The sequence below is a fragment of the Pongo abelii genome, chromosome 8 (assembly GCF_028885655.2).
Source record: "Pongo abelii isolate AG06213 chromosome 8, NHGRI_mPonAbe1-v2.0_pri, whole genome shotgun sequence".
In the NCBI taxonomy this organism is placed as follows: Eukaryota; Metazoa; Chordata; class Mammalia; order Primates; family Hominidae; genus Pongo; species Pongo abelii.
The window spans coordinates 133,069,269-133,087,438 of NC_071993.2; the positions used below are offsets into that span (position 1 = coordinate 133,069,269).

Below are 18,170 nucleotides of genomic sequence, written 5' to 3' on the forward strand. Positions count from 1 at the left end.
TTTAGTGAAACTTTTAATTTTGAAATAATTATAGATTAATATCCAGTTGCAAGAAATAATACAGAGTGATTGTACCTTTTCCCATTTCTCCCCTATGGTAACATCTTTGAAAATAATGGTGCAGTGTCACAATCAGGATATTGGCATTGATGCAGTCAAGATGCAGAACAGGTTCATCACTTTCCTGGCCTTTTCTCAAGTTTGCATTGTGATAAAAGTGCTGACATGAGGAGATAGATATGTTTGTGTGTATGTGTGTATAAAATATCTATAAATATGTATATAATCTGTATATGAAGGCTCCAACTTCAACTGTTACTTGAGTGATAATAAATCTGATATTTGAGAAATTTCTCTGTACCTTAAAATCTGAAATGTAGTTACAATGTAAAAATAGTTCTTATTCTGACTACTCAAATGTTATTTTAATCATGTCGTTTTGCTTGTTGAAGGTATGCTTTTTCTATCTAAAAGCATGAATTATGAGAAGCATTTCTCTGGAGAAAGAAAAAGACATGTTTCTTTCCCCCATCACTTTAGCACCACAAGCTGTGTTGGGCAGGTGAGTGGGGCCATCCTGCATCATTCTTTCTTCCTTAGCTGTTCCTTTGCTGGGTGGCCAGGTAGGCAGCCTCAGCTAGAGAAACCACAGCTGCGTGTGCTGGCTTCCAGCCTGAGGTGTGTGTCTGTGTTGTCTGCATTCTCCCCAGAGACCTGGTTGCTGTCAGGCTGGAGAATGAACTCGCACTCTGACGACAGCCTGGCATTGTGGGGCTGGCAGTGACATCTGTGGTCCCTGCTCTAAGGACAGTGGGGAAATGCCTGCATTTCTCGCAGAATTATACAGCACGAATCTTGACGCTAGGTGGCAGAATTAGGCTGCATTAATCTTGACCTCTTCTGCTTCCTTATTTCTTTCACTACATAGCATTAAAACTAGCAAATGCTTTTCTTGTAAAAAGTGATTATCTAGAATACCTGATGTTTGGATTGTGGATTTAAGAACTTCTTCCTGATTTGTCAGTTTCTGTTCCCATCAGTCATCAGTCTATCTGGAATCAATGATATTGTCTTTGACTTGGGCTTTCCTCCCTGGCTTCTCATAGCCAGTCAGTTACTGAGTTCTCCATTTGTAGAATTGCTTCTGTGCTTTCCTTCGTTAGCTGGGTTTTCCCTGCAGGATGTAAGCTCCATTTCTGTCTAGCTCATCTGTGGATCCTCAGCTCCTATACCTGCCCAGTGTATTTTCTGATGGAAGGAGTTGACTTTATTCCTTTTTTTCCCTCATCATTCTATCTTGCTGGGCTAATTTCCATTTTAATCTTTCTTTTGTCACGTTGTCTTTGGTGGGTCTCCATTGCTTGAAGGATAAAGGCCAAATTCCTTAGCATAACATTTAATGTCTTTCACAGTTTCCCTACATCTGCCTTTCTTGTTGCCTCTTATTTCTCTGCACAAACCCTCCAGTGAGATTTCCTACTGTCCTTTGAATATGCCTTGATGTTTTCTGCATGTGTGTTCAGTTGTTTTCCCTGTTTGGGCAGATTTTCCCCTCTCACCCTATTGTTTCTTCTGCCCTGGTCAGATTTTACCTCCACTGAGAAGCTCTCCTTACTACCCTATTGTCTGTGCCCTAAATTCCTGTGATCATTGCTGCCCATGCCATGCATTCCATTTATTCCATCAGCGTGTATTATTGAGTGTCTGCCATGTGTCAGACACTGCTCCGGATGCTGGGGATACGGCACTGGGAAAAAATTCCTCCCTCATGATGAGGAAGGCAAACAATAAATAAGATACATAAGTGAAAATAGGTAGTCAGCAGGCAATACATACTGAGGGGCAGCAGCATAGGAAAAATTGAGGGCCTGGGGTAGAGGTGGGGAAGTCTTCACCAAGAAGGTAACTTCTGAGTAGATCTGAAGCAAGGATACCTGGAGCCTTGCACCTATCTGAGGGAAGAACCTTCCAGACATAGCAAAGGGCAGGTGAGAAAGCCTCATGGTACAAATGTACCTGGCTGGTCCCAGGAGCATTGAGGAGCAGAGGGAACAAGGAGGAAAGTACTGGGGGCAAGGGCAGCTGGGTCATGAGAAGGTCACTGCTTGGGCCTTGAGGGTTATTGGGAGAACTCTGGCTTACTCTGAGAGAGGCGGGGGAAAGCCACTGGAGATTGTGAAGCTGAGAAGAGGCGTGATCCGGCTTATGTTTTACGAGGATCCCTCTGGCTGCTGAGTTGGGAACAGGCTGTAGGGAGGCCAGGCAGCAAGCAGCAGGGAGGACTGACGAGGAAGCTTTTGAAACAGTTTAGGTGGGAGACAACACAACAGTGTGGAAGGTGGGAGGATGCAGGATATGCTTTAAAGATGGATTTAAGAACTTGGCGGTGGACTGGATATGGGATGTGAGAGAGAGGATAGTCAAGGGATATGTGGCAGCCAGCATAGGCCCAGTGATGCTGCCTGAAGCATCAGCGTCACAGTCTCAGTGGCTTATGGCAGCAGTGATTCCCTCCCACACCCCACACCCGCCGTGGGTCGGCCAGGGCTCCATCCTGCATTGTCCTCCTACCGCAGCCCAGGCCAATGCGGCAGCCTCTGCATGAACATTGTCAGTCACTGTAGCAGAGGGGAGAGCATGGCATGCTGTTTCTTGAAGCTTCCGCCCAGAATGACATACTTCACTTCTGTGTATACTTCATTGCTCAAAGTAAGACGTGCAGCCCTGTCTGAGTTCAACAGGGTGGGGAGGTAGGATCCTTGTGGGAGGGCACCTCGTGTCTCTGAACAACAATCCAGTCTTCCACAGGAGGTACCCAGGGTTTGGCCTGAGCAACTGTAATAACAGAGATGGGGAAGACTGTAGGTGGAGTAGATGCTCAGTTTGAAACTGTCTGACATCCAAGCCGAGATGTCAAGGAGGCTGTTGGGGATGTCAAGGGCCAGGGAAAGTGTCTGGGTTTAGACTCCAGAGTCATCAGCATGAGGCTGGATTGGAATTCTGGGGGAGGGAGTTTAGAGAAGAAAGGGAAGTCTGGTAACTGAGTCTTGAGGCTTTTCAATATTTAGCTTCTTATGTTTCATATTTGCTCAGCTCTTGTATCAAACATTTGCTTATTGACTGATAACAAAAACAAGGCTGTGCTTTAAATTTTTGTAGACTTTCCTCTACTGTGGAAGTCACTCTAAGATTCATTTATTTTTTCGGCTGTCATGTCTAGGTAAAGTTGTGCTTCTCCATGGGTTCAATGAACTGCTCTCATGAGTCCTCCCTGTGCCTGTGTTGTAATTGCTGTAGAGTACCCTGGTGGGCAGTTGTGTCCTGGTCCCTGCTGTGGCTTTTGTCCTCTTTGGAGCCATCTCTAGTGATGCAAGAATCTTCAGCCTTTCACAAGTGTGCTTGGTAACATCTGGTTTCTAACACAGTTGCGTTATTTCCCTTTCCAGGGGTTATGGAGGTGCTATTTGCTTCAGGGTGACCTTATGATATTTAGCAATACTAAATTTTATTGGGAGCACTTCTGGTTTTATTTTGGTCTAATACTATGCTAAGTCTTTGACACCTTGCACTGAATTCCAGTGAGGCTTGACTATTATATTCTCACTGAACTTCTAAAGATCTTTTCAGATGCCACATATTGTTGAGGGCTCAGTTTCTATGACTCAAATATCTAAGTATTCATGGACCTATTTTCATTTAACATCAAAATCTACCTACTCATAAGACTACTTTGTGCCAGGCTGATACATTTTAGTTTAAAAAAAATTATTACTTTTTAGCCCTGGCGGTTTTTCTGAATATTTATCTTGGTTTTAGAGCTTTCACTTTTATGGTAAATGTATTTATATCAATTTTTAACACTTATCTACTTCTCGGTTTCTTGATTGAAAAGTTTCTGTAATGCCATTGGCATTATTTCTTCATTGTCTTTCCTACAGTTTCTTTTTTGTTGATACATACTATCTCAGTTATCTGCTGCATGACAAACCAGCCCCAGACTTAGTGGTTGACAGCAGAAACAGTCATGTGTTTGCTCATGATCTGTAATTTGGCTAGGGTGTTGATGGCTTGTTTCTGCCCCACGTGGTCTTGGCTGTTGCAGCTCTCTTGGGGCTGGAAGAACCAAATGGCTTCACCCATGTGTGATGCATCAGCTGGGATGGCCAGGACAGCAGGAGACTGGCTGGGCTTTTTCATCTCCTTTGTGGTCTGGATCTTCCACTGACTCTGTCTTACTAGATGGTCTCTTTCTCCAACAGGGAAGTTGAACTTCATTACATGGTGGCCAGCTTCCAAGGGAGGAGAAGCAGAAACTTCTGGGCATCTTAAGGCCCAGACCCAGAGCTGTACAGATTCTTTTCCACCACTTCCCATCCTGTTCAAGGGGAGAGGAACTAGACTCTAACTCTGTGGGGAGAGGAACATGTTCCTGCAGGGATGGTAGAGACTGTGGAGGCCAGCTTGACTCCCAGCTCATTTGGCTTCTTTTAGGTGAAGAGAAATGTGTTTCTGGCAAAGATGATGTCAGTTAGGAGGCTGAATCCACCAGCACAGAGCAGGGAGGCAGAGACACGTATGTGGTCAGAGGTGCCTCAATGTGCTTAGTCTTTTTCTTGGCTCTGCTGGCGCTACACCCAAGAAGTCATTTAGATTTGGTGTCTGAAGTAACTTTGTGATGCAAAAACAGGATCAATGAACGTTCAGTATTTGATTTTACCTTGAAATTTCATGTTTTAACAAAGGATAGAAACATCAAGTGAAGAAAGTCTTTGTAAATGTTTTTCAGTTTTCAAAAAAAGGTTCTGTTAGATGTTAGTTAGGATTATGATGTTAGAGTTATCTCCAGATTTCACGGAGGCACCTCTTTCCTGGACGTGCCAGACTCTTCTGCACCCTGACTCTCGCCACAGTGAGAGCACCTAGACCATGACTTTCCCAGGCGTTGTGTGTTCTTTCAACCCTACTGGGAAGTCCCTTTCTCAGACTGCCTGGGAGATGTCTGCCTGTCTGTCGTGGAAGTCCTTTATGCCATTTCTCATTTGACATCAGAGATACCTCTGCCAGAGGACACTGTCCTGGCACCTCACTCCCTCTGCCCTGTACCTGTTCCTCAGGTACCTGTTCCTGCCCCATGCCTGTTCCTCAGTGGGGGAATTATTTGTTTGATGGATGAATTTGGCGGAAGGAACTTAGACCTTCTGGCTTCTCCTTTGGGAATACTCCTCCCTCTAGGACAAGTGTTGGGTCTGTTCTTTATCCACACACTTAGTGCCATGCCTCATCCTTCAGGGGAAAGAATCCAGTGGGGGCTGGGAGTGAGTGGGCAAGGCTGTTTGATGATTAGGTGAGGTGTTAGCTCACCCACCTGGTCCAGATCTGAAGTCAGGTTTTCAGGTGTTTATTAGTAATGCTAACTCCAGCACTGTCATTTCACCCTTGCTCAGCTGTCCCTTCTTCACTGTCCTTGACTGCTCCTTTTCTTGCCACCCCATTAGTAGGAAGTTGGAGTCAACTCAGTGTTGACAGGTTCATTTTGGCCCTGAGATGGTTCAGGACTACATCCCAGCCTGTCCCAGCACTTTGCAAATAATGGGCACTAGATACACTTGTTGAGTTGCATGGAGTGGAATTGATGTATAAATATTTAGTTGCACATAAACATCCTGGAAAAATTAGTTGTGAATCTCAAAGAATGGTTCTGGTATCTTTGGAGGATCTATTGAGAATAAAAGTAAAAACTAGAGACAGGAAAAAAAAAATTGGAGGAAACAATGGTAACCTTGGCATTGAAGGAGCTATGGAGAATGGTCCAAGGGAGGAGAACAAGAACTGGATTAAGTGTTGAAGCAGGAAAGAAGAAAGAGCTGGAAATGACACACACACATACACCCCCTCTCAAAAACCAAGCCTTTGAGTAGAAGAAAAAATTTAGAGATAGGATTTGAAAAGGGATACATGGAGTTTAGTCAGATAAGAAGAAAGAATGTTGGCAGAAAAGAGAAATGGGTAATAGAGAGGTTTTGGGTAATATTGGGAAATATATACAGCTCTGTCAACTTTTGGAGACCTGATATTGTAGAATGCATGCCAAGTCAGAGCCAGGCTCCTGGGACCTGCCTCACAAGCAGAAGGTGGGGTCTCATCTTAGCACTTGAGCTAGGTCCCAGCATCATCTGAGCAGGCAGGCAAACTACCTTACTGCATTTCTTGGTGCTCATTTTGCAGGCTGCAAATGATGAGACTCAGTACTGCTTCCCTCTGGAGGTGTGTGGATTTCCATCGCGAGTCTCTAATCAGATTTCTATCCCAGAAGTGCTCAGCATCCATTTCCCACAAACATTCCTATGGTGAACTTGACCATGGGGCATGATGTTAGCATTGTCTTCTATGTGCTGCCTGAGCTCCCAGCTCTACTGGAAGTTGCTCGTGGGCTACGAGCAGTCTTGCATGTGACTTCTTCAGGTCCTTTCCCTGCAGTGGTATTTTGCCTGCAATAGTTATGCAGCTGTGTATTAGCCTCACAGCCCCCATCACTAGATGGGCCCCACTTGAAAATTACATATATACGATTTGACTGCCTGTCTTATCTTTCAAATGTAAAACTTTGTCACTTGAGGACAAATGTCATGGTTAACATGATTATTTCTTCAAAGTACAAAATGGCATGCTGGCTGTGTGTCAGGCCCTGGACTAGGCCCTATGGGACAGAGTGCACCTGCTGGATAGGGACAGGGGCGCCATGTGGGACTTGTCCTTCATTCTCTCGGAGTTCAGCAAAGCAGCATCCATCAGCTCTGTCCTGGAAATAGAAGGAAAATCACTTCCACCTGCTCTTTTCCTGTCTTATCAGAGAGTGCAGATTAAGCTACCTGGTGTTGTCAGCATGTTTGTCTCCTCCTGTCTAGGGGATACGCAACGAAGCATGTTGTTGAAGGTCTGGAACCAAGGACGCTGTACAGATTTCGCCTGAAGGTCACCAGCCCCTCTGGGGAGTGTGAGTACAGTCCACTCGTCTCAGTGTCTACGACCAGTGAGTATTCAGACCCTCCGCACTTACCTGTCTCTAGATCAATGGAGATGACAAGCAATTTAGAGATAAAAATATTCTGCCTCTTGTTTGGCCTTACCAGAAGCAGAAATGATACCATTTTTAAACACTGCAATAATATTTACTAGTTGGGCCTTGCCATAACTTGTAATGTCAGGGAAGTCTAATTATGCTTTCACAAACTGGGAGAGCTATTTTTGTGCCAGAACTGTCCTGTTAGTAGCCATTCAGCACAAAAGGATGGAGTCACCTTTCTTAGGAAATGGGCCACGGGGTGTGGGCTGGGTAAGCCTAAGCGTCCCCACACAGCCAAGCAGGCCGCCTGCCTGAGCGTTCTCGGGCAAGCAGCTCCATTCAGCGTCTTGTCCATTTTAGACAACCCCAGGGTGTGCGTCTTAACTTGCCACACAAACCCCATTCCTGGGGTCACAGTGAGTGAGGGTGAATGAACAGTGCTGCTGCATGCACGGAGAATCCTGTGAGGGAGACCCCCACATGGAGACCTCTGAGCCCTTCAGCCGGCTGAGTTTTAAGGTTGTTTCTGAGATTGGTATTTTAAAGATGCTATCTATGTCCAGGGCCATCTCTGAGCAAGAGCGTTGTAAAAATTAGGATGGTCACAAGTGTTCTCCACGGCCCACCCACTGAAAACACAGGCGAGTAATTTTTCGGTTGCCCAAAGGAAACCTTCCTTTTGTGAGTAAAGCTGTTTTTCCTGTTTTATTCCAGGTAGCATTTGGCTTGGAGGTATGTGCTTTCCATGGCTTTCAACTGTGTCCTTTAGGCATTTCTTCATGATAATTTTTGTGTAGACTAAAGTTAACTCAGTTTTTGAGCTGTGGTACCTTCAGTTGCAGACCTGGCTTGAGGGGACAGGATCTGAGTTTAGCAAACTGGGAGTTTAGCTGTGAAAACACAATTTCAGAGGAGACTTGTGATGTGAAATGGTCAACTCTGGGGATTCAGGTAAAAAAAGAGGGCTCATTCCTTCATCCGGCAGTGTCGAGAACATTTGCTGTTATATGGAAGATACTTACCTCTGGGGTTCTTAAGAGAAAGCAAAGATGGCAGAACATGAGCTCTGCGTGCTGAAGGAAGGCAGAGGGCACTGCAGGAGAAGGGGCAGGAGGAAGAGGTGGCAAAGGGAGCCAGGTGTATGAACAGAAACTCTGGGCAACCCCAGCCAGGACGCCGTCCCAGGCTACCTTTCTGCTCCCTCCCATCCTCTTGCCGTCCCCACCGCCCACAGGCCTCCTGCCACTGCACACTCGCCTACCTCTGCCCCTCTTCCCTGGAGCACTCACTTCATTGCTGTGCTCACTGAGCCTGCTCCATGGGCAAGCATGGCAGGGGCGATTCCTCGTGTGGCTTTCCCCTTCTCTGTCACATGCTTTCCCTCCTCCCCAGGTACAGAGCAGTATTCCCCCACCTCTATGAATACTTCTTGCATCTTCTCTTAAGTATTTGTCTACCTTTTGGTCTCTCACCTACATTGCAGGCTCCAAAAGGGTGGACGATGGGTTGGCCATCTTTAGCTTGTGGGAGTTTCTTAATAAATAAGTCAGTGTGTGTGCCTGTGGCCCGAGCAGGAATATCACTTGATTCCAGGAGTTCAAGGCTACAGTGAGCTATGGTGGTGGCACCACTGCACTCTCCAGCCTGGGCAACAGAGCAGGACCCTTTCTCTAAAAAAAAGAAGATCCTTGATGGATGGACAGACGGATGGATGGATGGGTGTGATGAATTAAGGACCAGTGGCAGAATTAAGAATATGAAAAGAAACACTGATTTTCTCAGGTTGCATTTATGTTTGTTGGGAGATGTATTAGTTTTCCACTGGCCAGTGAGAGTCCACCTGAACCTTCCAGGTGAGGGTGAATATGGTTGGTTCTACAGCCTTCCATGGTGGGCTTCAGGTGGCCTCTAGCATCCTCTTAATAGCACATCAAAGCCAGGGCAGGGGCTTCTGGCCCTCCTAGCCTGAGTTTACATGGGGTTGGAGTACCATTTGGAGCAATTTTAGGAAGAGCTGTTTATCAGCAGCGTGAGAACACTCTACCAAGCCTCAGGTATGTCTTTATTAATCTATAAAGGAAGGTTTAATGGACTCACAGTTCCACATGGCTGGGGAGGCCTCACAACCATGGTGGAAGGCAAAGAAGGAGTAAAGGCATGTCTTCCATGGCGGCAGGCAAGAGAGAGCATGTGCAGGGGAATTTCCCTTTATAAAACCATCGGATCTTATGAGACTTATTCACTATCATGAGAGCGGCATGGGAAAGCCCCACCCCCATGATTCAATTATCTCCCACCAGGTCCCTCCCATGACACATGGGAATTATGGGAGCTACAATTCAAGATGAGATTTGGGTGAGGACACAGCCAAATTACATCAGGCTGTGCCTGTGGGCCAGATGTGCCTTCTCTCCATTGACCTGGCTCCAGAGGCAGCCATGGAGAGTTGGTGCAGGGCGTTTGTCCTTTCAGCCCCGTGGCTTCCATGAGTAATTAGATGAGGCCCCCTGCAGGGATGAGTGTGTGGTGGTGACTGGGGTGTGGGTGTGGGTGTGTGTGTGTGTGTGTGTGTGTGTGTGTGTTGGGGGAGTGATCCTGGCCATTTCACTGCCAGATAATAGATAGTATCACTGCCTGCAGCCAGGAAGCCTTCTCAACCTCAGGGGAGTGCTGTACTGGGTGGTGAGGATCAGGTGTCCTCCTCCTCCTCCTAGCTGGGGCAGGCTCTTGGCTCTGCGGGCCGGCTGCAGCTCCCTTATGCTATTGTTATATATTTATAATATCCAAAGCAGATTCTCTCCTAAGGAGGCAGATCATGCTAAACAAAGAACTAAAAAGGTGCACATGATACAAAATGCTTCTGCGTGGTGATAATTTGCATTCAGTTTGAGAGTGTTTTAATGAATCACAGAGGCATGCACTTTGTTTGAATAAAGAATGAACAGCCTTTTTTTTCCCCCAGGTAAAGTACATGGGATTCTTGCTTAAATGAGGCATACAATTTTAATCAGTTGGGCCCTTATAAAGAAAGAAAAACAGCTGCTACTTGTTAATTGGCAAATATCTTCTCCAATGAGCTCGTGATTTATTTACTGCTTTTAATACTTAAAATTCCACCAAGAAAGGTGTTATCACCATATTACAATATCTGCGGGTACATCTGCAGTTAAATGACCCCTTAGAGAACATGAGCGATGGCTTCCTCAAGACCATTCTGCCTTGCTCTGCACTTCTCAGTGTCCCCGCTCACCTGGCCCTGACTGGTGAGTCCATCCGGCTCAGGTGAGCATGGGCTAACATCCTTACCATGGGCAGAATCGGTTTGATAATTGTAACTGCAACACTCGGGGTAAAACACTAGAAAAACAAACCTGCAGAGCAATGGCCAGCCTTTTAAAAATATTCAGTTGCACTTATTGATGGCATTCCCTTGGGCCAGGCCCACAAAGTCTTGAAGGATTCAGGGGTGGGAGGAATGGAACATTCTGTTCACCCTGGAATTTCCTCTCTGTTCCTCAGGACTCCTGCCTATAGTGGGAGTAGAAAGAATTGCTGTGCACTGCAAACAAGGGCCTTTTCATTTCTTTTCTGTTTCTTTGTCAAATTCAGGTAAATGGAGACATTTTCGTACCTCTGTTGCTTCACATAGGTTTCAGTGTAATCCTCAGTCCCACCTTTCCCTCTTGGGGTAGCAGCGTGAGGATGGTTAAGGAGTGAACACTGAGAAAGAGCTCTCACACCCTGGAACGGTGGTTACTGCTCAGCAAGCAAGGACTGAGGAACAATTATGTCATTCCCTGCTCTTCAGTGAGGTGTCCCTTTGTTCTCAGAGTAAGCTGTGAAGTGTTCTTTACCTCCCATGGAAGCTGGAACTGGCATTACATTTATTATATCCTAATACTAAAAGCCCTGGTCTTTGCTACAAACGGTCCTCAAGCTTATAAGCATGCAGTGAACTTGTATGCTGTAGAGCTTCCTGGTTAGGATGCGCTAGGAAGTGTCCCCACCGAGAGAGCCTTTCTGTTCAGGTAAGATGGAGGCTGTGGAGTAGAAGGGGGTCAGTGTAGAGAGGTGGTTGGGGGTGTTGCCCTTAGAACTTTCCTTAATATCTCAAGCAGTTAGCACCTTTTGGGAGATTTTTAGGCATCCCCTTTCTTTTAACACTTTGGGGGAGGATCACATTTACTTATGATGTTCATCTGTATTTAAAATTTGGTAAGAATGGAAGCATATAGTGAACTGGTCGATACTGCAGTGTTTACTAAATACTAAAGGGAAGGAGTGGGCCTCATGGAAGACTTGGCCTTGGCTCTGATGCTGCCTTCTCCTAACTGGGTGACCTTGGACAACTTAGCCTTGCTGACTCTCAGTCTTGTGGTTTGGAGGAGAATTTTAAAAGCACTGTGTAAAAAACCTACATACAGCTTAATTCATAGGATTTGATTTAGGATACTACACATTGTACAACTTAGTAGAAATAGAATGAGCTTTATATGTTGTTATAGGTGATTTATCCAAATGACTTGTTTTTATGTTTTAGTGGCAGCTGAAATTTCAGATTAGGAAAAAATGGGGCCTGTTAATGGGATAACAGAGACTTTTATAAACATACCACTTTTCTTCTGGTTAGCAACAGAAAGGGAAGCAGTCTATGGGTTTAAGTTCATCCACCTAAAGTGTAGATGAGACACATGATGATTTTAAGTCCTTATTAATCTAGCCCAGGGTTCTCAACTTTGGTACTACTGATATCTGGGGACTGGATGGTTCCTTGTGGTGTCCTGTGCACTTATGGATTCTTAGCAGCTTCCTTGGCCTCTATCCTCTAGATGCCAGTGCTCCATCCCCTTTGTTGTGGCAACCAAAAATGTCACCAGACATTGCCAAATGTCCTCTGGGGTATAAAACCCTGCCTCCTTAAGCCCTTCTAGTGAAACCACTGAGCATGGCATGACCTCCCTTGGAAGGCCAGGGACAGCTGTGAGCCTTGGCCTTTGACAGGTTATCGTGTGACTTTTATTTGACACTTTTGATCAAAAAATGTGTAGAATGATGAAGTATAATGTAGCTAAAAAAAAAATCTGTAAGAGATTGGCAAGCTCTAGCAGACAAAATTGTTATTTCAAAATAATTTAAACTTGGCATAAATTTATTTTTATGAAAGAAAGGAAAAGGTATCGGCTAAAGATCATTCTGGTAGAAATCCTTTTATTCTCCTGTCTCACTGTTTTCCCAGTTTGTACATTGCCCAATTCACTTTGCACCACTGAAACCCTCCGAGGAAACCTGGAGAAAAAGTGTCTCCTATGCCCAGGAACTGGCATCCCAGAGAGATTTTCTACCATAAGGAGCAGGAAGAGGGAGGCTAGCTGATCTCTCTGGGCCGGACTATAAGAAGGGAGGGTGGGTGAGCCCCAGGAGGCGGTGTAGGGTGCAGTGGGGGAGGGTGGGTGAGCCCCAGGAGGCAGTGTAGGGTGCAGTGGGGGAGGATGGGGTAGGAGTGGATATTTTCTTTCAGGGTTTAGAATAACAGGCTGAAAGCGGGCACTACAGTGTAAGTGAGCATGGGAGGTAATGGTGAGCTTTTTTCATGCTAACCCCCTAGAGCCTAGCACAGGACTTAGCATGTACATTACTTAGGTTTGTTGAATGAATGAATGAGACCTTTGAGGTTATTTAGACCAGGGATTATAAACTCAAAGTCTTGCCGCATGCAGGTGAGGGGCTGGGCGTGTGTACAGTTGGAGTACGTAAGAAGTGGTGGGGCTGTATCCACTGATGATGGCAGCTGCTGCTACTGTCACCCCCAACAACAGGTGTGTGCTGGGTACTAACGATGTGTCAGGTGCTATTCCAAGTGCTTCATTGGTATTATTTCATTTAAGCTTAATCGTGATACTTTTTAAAAATCAGAAGGTGTAGAATAAAGAACAAATGAAACTAGAAACGCCTAGAAAGATGGGCAGCTTCCACATAGCCCTTTATTCTCCCTCTGCTTGTGCTGCCCGCCTGCCTGTTGGCTTCGCTGTGGAGCTGTTGTCCTCCCCGGCTGTGGCCCATTGTTCTTTTAGGCTTCTGGACTCCTCCTGGGTCTTTGCTCGTTGGCAAGCTCTCTCCCCGTGCTCCTCACCTTCCTGTGGGTCGAAGCCCTTCTGCCCCCACAAGCTCAGAGAAGACAAGGCCAATATGTATGTCACCTTCCTGGGAAGAACTGAAAATTTTAATTTCAAATGTTAAAGCACTTTGTCTTTTTTTTTTTTCCCCCCAAGTAGTTTAACATCTCTTTGGCAAATGAAACTAGCATGTTGTGACAATTGCTGAGGTTTTCCTTGCTTGTAGGAGACATTTATTAAGTCTTATGAAATCTGAAAGGATTATTTCCAAATATCAAAATAACATTCACAAAGCAATACTTTATAACTTGGAAATGTCCCAAGCTTTAGGTCAGTCAAAATGTTCTCTTAATATGTGAAAACAAGGTCTTTTTTGGTAAAAGAAGCAGGTGAGTAGGAAATGTAAGTTATACTTCCAGGAATAGCCAAGCGCCTTCCTGAAGATGATCCCCTGGAGGCCACGGGAGGAGGATGGCGGGAAGCAGTCTCCTTTTCTGATGTTCTGGATGACTGCCCTCCATCTCATTTCTCCAGGAGAGCCCATAAGTAGTGAACACTTGCATCAGGCTGTCAGTGTGAATGATGAAGATTTGCTGGTCCGAATACTTCAAGGAGGGTGAGAGAACTCTGTCAGTTGTTTTTTTTTCCCCCCATGCCTATAAAGTGCACAGAAATACATGCAGTAGTTTCATTTTGTTTTCCTAAAAATTCTCATGCCTTTGAAACTGCCTCCAAAATGGGTCTCAGGTGACTGGTGTGAGTTAATAAACCACAGTTAATAAAGATGCTCGTGAAGCCCCATGTAAATGTTATATTTTGTGATTGTGTAATAGAAATTGTAAAAGGAAATTACAAGGCTGGGTGTCTCATTTTCTTCCCAGAAATAATTTCTGTCTCTTGCTTATAAGCCACAGCATTTAGGCAAATTTCACCCCCAAATGCCCACATCTAATTTCTGATGAAACGAGGGACTTGCCAAATCAACTGCTTTCTAATTTAAAAGGTTGATCTAACACTAGAGGGGAAATGGTGAATATAGCTGCTGCAGATGAGATGTTTGAAGCTGCCTCCTACATGAAAAGTAGATGTTACCTAGGTTCTTTTTGAATCAATGGTTTTGAGTGCCCTAGAAGACAAGTCATTTGTAAATTCGGCTCTGTAATTTGGAGCTCTTAAGAGAAGGTTCCCACAAAAAGCCAAAGCTGCTACGCTGGAGTATGTGCGTGAAGACCTCCGAAAGGACTGCTCTCTACCCAGTAGGTGAGATGGGAAGCAAGGATAAAGCCTGAGTCTCCACCCATACAGACTGATGTTCGGTGGAGCTGAGAGTCAGCAGTGAAGACACTGTCCTCAGCTATCTTAAAGAGCTGTGTTCATTGGAGGGTGCTTTATCTGATGGCCTCATGGCTTTGAGCCGAAGCATGCATATTTTAAGTGAAATTACATCAATTTTCTCTTTTATGATACATTTGAATCTCATAGACTATTAGGCATATAGTTTAGAAGATTCTTAGCAGTCTAAGACAAGAAAAGATTTAATGGCCCCAAAGAAATTGGAATTTTCAGTAAAATGAGGCATTTTACCCACCTAAGCCCCGTGAGAACCACTGGCTTCGACTGCAGTAGCTGTACTGAGCGTGCTTATCTCTTTTCTCTGCTTTTCCCAAGCCATGTTAAGGTTGATGTTCCCAATAAGTTTGGCTTTACCGCTCTGATGGTTGCTGCCCAGAAAGGATACACCAGGTATGGCTCTTCTTTTTTTTTAAATCTCTCTTGGGGATTTAACTTTTTATTTGATTCAAAGGCTCTGGTCAGGATAAGGACGGGAGGAAAAAGGGCCATGGCGGAACCGTTTCTTTTCTATCTCCCAAACCGCACCATTGATGGCTTAGACATCCAGCTACTGTAATCATAAGGTGACACGTGTGCAGGAGAGAATGTAAATCTCATGTTGAGGAAGAGAGGTAGCCATTTAATTACATGCAATATATTTTTTATGTTCTTAGAAAACTGGTTATTGGAATTCAATTTTTTTTTAAATGTAGAGAGAGGGATATTCTGGAAAACTTTCTGCCAGGTTGCTAAGATATAATTTTCACAGATACACTCTCATTATCTGTTCCACACGGAGATAAGTATTAATACGAATACCTTATTTTCATTTATATTTTAATTAAATGCCATTTGAAAAAAACAGAAATGCATCTTCATTACATGCTACCATTTAAGAATATATTAAAAATGGCCATTCAAAGGACAGTGAATTATTTTGGTAGCCCAATTTGTTTCATGTGCTTTCATTTGATTTTAATGAATAACTCGTGTCAAAGGTAAAAGCCCACATTTCTGGAATAAAGAGGTGGTTTTCTGGTTTTAATGGTGCCTGGTTTTAAAACCAGCTGGCTTCTGAAGGTGCAGAAGAAACTGTTGCAAAGATACATCTTGGATGCTGTGTTACTCATTTTTACTGGACTATTGTGGGTTCTGAGTGATCAAGGTGACTTATCTAGCTACACTTACACTTGTTTGTTTCCTTTAGGCTTGTGAAAATCCTAGTTTCTAATGGCACAGACGTGAATCTGAAGAATGGAAGTGGCAAGGACAGGTAGGAGGTGGGATATGACTGAAATTGTGCTGATGTTCTCAGAATTGTGTTGCTAGGCCTGTGCCCAGAGGGGTTGTGATTTCACCCAAACATTGTCTTGAGTTTCTTTTGACAGTCCTGAGAGATGAGTGGGTTGCCGAGGAAGGATGGTGATCACAAAAGCTGGCTTGCTCACATGGTCTTGTGCTTTTGCTCACCAGGGTGCTTAGGGGGGCATCTGTTGTAATGTATGGTGACTTCTTTGGCATGGTCCCTGTGCCCAGTGGACACGCAGTGCATGGGAAATGGCAGCTACAGAGCAGCTCTCGTCATCCGTGCTGGGTGTGGGTGCAAGCGCCTGCCCCCGGCACCCTGTGCCTCTCTCAGGCCCCCGCTGCATTTCAGCCTCATTCGTTGCTAAGAAATCTTCGTTGTTTCTAAAGAAGCAGACAAATTACCACAAGAGAGATACCCAGAGCAGTTTCCTAAGGTGAGAGAGGCACATGTCCCCTAGGAGGGCTGAGAACACTATAGGAAAAGATCAGGGGAAGAACGTGACACACATAAAGGACAGATGAGAGTGTTCCTGAAAGACCTGAAAACACTTGCTCATCGAGTCATTAATCAATAAATTCCAACTAACCCATGTTTATTGACGGATTACTACTTGCCAGGCGCTGTGCTTGGCGCATGGGTGAAACACTGAGCAAAATGCCAGGCCCTGGCTTCAGGGGCTGTGGTCACAACACACGCAGAACCAGGGCTTGGGCACTGTAGACGGCATCGACGGACAGCTGCCAAACACTGACCTTCTCGGGGAGGCCGTGAAGAAAACCCCAACTAACTTCTCAAATCAGAAGGCCTATCTTCTACATTTACATTCTCTGAACACAATACAGCAATAGATTTTAAATAACAATATCTTAAATATCACTTATAAATTTAAAAAGTATTTTTCCAAATAACTTATAGGTTGAGACTAAGCTATCAACTCCAAGTTTGAAAAGAATAATAGCAATCTGAAAAGGGAAAGAAAAAAAGCATAAAGAGAGTAGGGAAAATGAAAGAATTAAAAGTAGACATTGATTAAAAAATAGAAAGGTTATTGAGAAATGTAAGAGTTGCCTCTTAAACAAAAAGCTATCTAATAAGATACACCAATCTTGTAAATCTAAGGAGAAAAAAATTAGAAGTTTGAAAGAGAACAATAACAATGGTTATAGAGAAAATGTAAACATGAAAAGTTTGTCTATAATAGTAGATAATTTCATTGAAATGGATATTTTTTCTGAGAAAATTTAAACTACCAAGTCAACCCAAGAAGCAGAAAATTTGAAATAACCAATATCCATGCAAGAAACTAGAAAATTCATTTAAAAATTACCTCCAATGTAGGCTCCGTGGCTTGACTATTTGACCAGTGAACCTGTTCAGATTTTCTAGGCACTGATAATAACCTTGGGCTTTTCCAGAGCAGAGAGGAAGCTGGAAAGCTCCAGAGGACAACCTCATTGCTAAAATTTGATAGAGAAAAAAGAGCTATTTGTATGTTTGTTTGTGTGTAGGTATTTATAAATCTCTTCCATCCCACCTATGAGGGCCATACTGGAGGGTAGTAAGGTATTAGGAAATTTTTTAACATAACACTTCCCATCAGTCGATTAAAGGTGAAAACCTTTATTTGTGTAGATGCAAAACAAAAATTGGGTGTAACTTGGCATGTATGTTAAAAAGTATCTTTTTTTTTTTTTTTTTTTTTTTTTTTTCCTGAGACGGAGTCTCACTCTGTCCTCCAGGTTGGAGTGCAGTGGTGCGATCTTAGCCCACTGCAAGCTCCGCCTCCTGGGTTCACACCATTCTCCTGCCTCAGCCTCCCAAGTAGCTGGAACTACAGGTGCCCACCACCACATCCGGCTAACTTTGTATTTTTAGTAGAGATGGGGTTTCACCGTGTTAGCCAGGATGGTCTTGATAGAAGTATCTTATTTTTTTAAAGTGAAGGATACTCTCAGCCTTTGAACAGTATATGGCACATGGGAGGTAGGAAGTGTCTGTTGAATGAAGGATTCCTTTGATTGCAGCATACAAAGGTTTCTTTTATTTTTTAAATCATCTCAGTCAGCCAGTGTCATTCTTAGTAGTGGCAAATTCCTTTCCAAAATTAGTAGTGAAGCCCAGGAGAGTGGTGGAGAGCTTGATGTGAAATCTGCATCCCTCTGAGGATGTGGTGTGACCTTGGGCAGGCTACCTAACCTCTCCGTATCTCAGTTTCATGTCTATAAAATTCGAATAACAGAAGTACTTATAGCTCGTAGGCATTTAATGAGTTAATATGAAAACTGCATAAAACAGTTCCTGGCATATGGTAAATACAGATATATTTTGTTATTTCATGATTAGACAGTATTTT

The 18,170-nt window shown here is 44.1% G+C and overlaps 1 protein-coding gene across 17 annotated transcripts in view; it reads left to right on the forward strand.

The window, feature by feature from the left end:
- The window catches only part of FANK1 (fibronectin type III and ankyrin repeat domains 1), a 128,385-nt gene that overhangs the window by 100,549 nt on the left and 9,666 nt on the right, over positions 1 to 18,170 (forward strand). For 8 of the 17 annotated variants that reach the window (XM_054523034.2, XM_054523042.2, XM_054523040.2 and 5 more), the window contains 5 exons: positions 6,906 to 7,030; positions 7,778 to 7,795; positions 13,711 to 13,792; positions 14,845 to 14,919; positions 15,716 to 15,781. In XM_054523034.2, the coding sequence (XP_054379009.2) occupies positions 6,906 to 7,030; positions 7,778 to 7,795; positions 13,711 to 13,792; positions 14,845 to 14,919; positions 15,716 to 15,781 (366 nt within the window). Of the gene's footprint in view, positions 1 to 457; positions 563 to 6,905; positions 7,031 to 7,777; positions 7,796 to 13,710; positions 13,793 to 14,844; positions 14,920 to 15,715; positions 15,782 to 18,170 lie in introns of those variants that run through there. The other 9 variants (XM_054523035.2, XM_054523043.2, XM_063727813.1 and 6 more) reach the window with 3 other exon arrangements.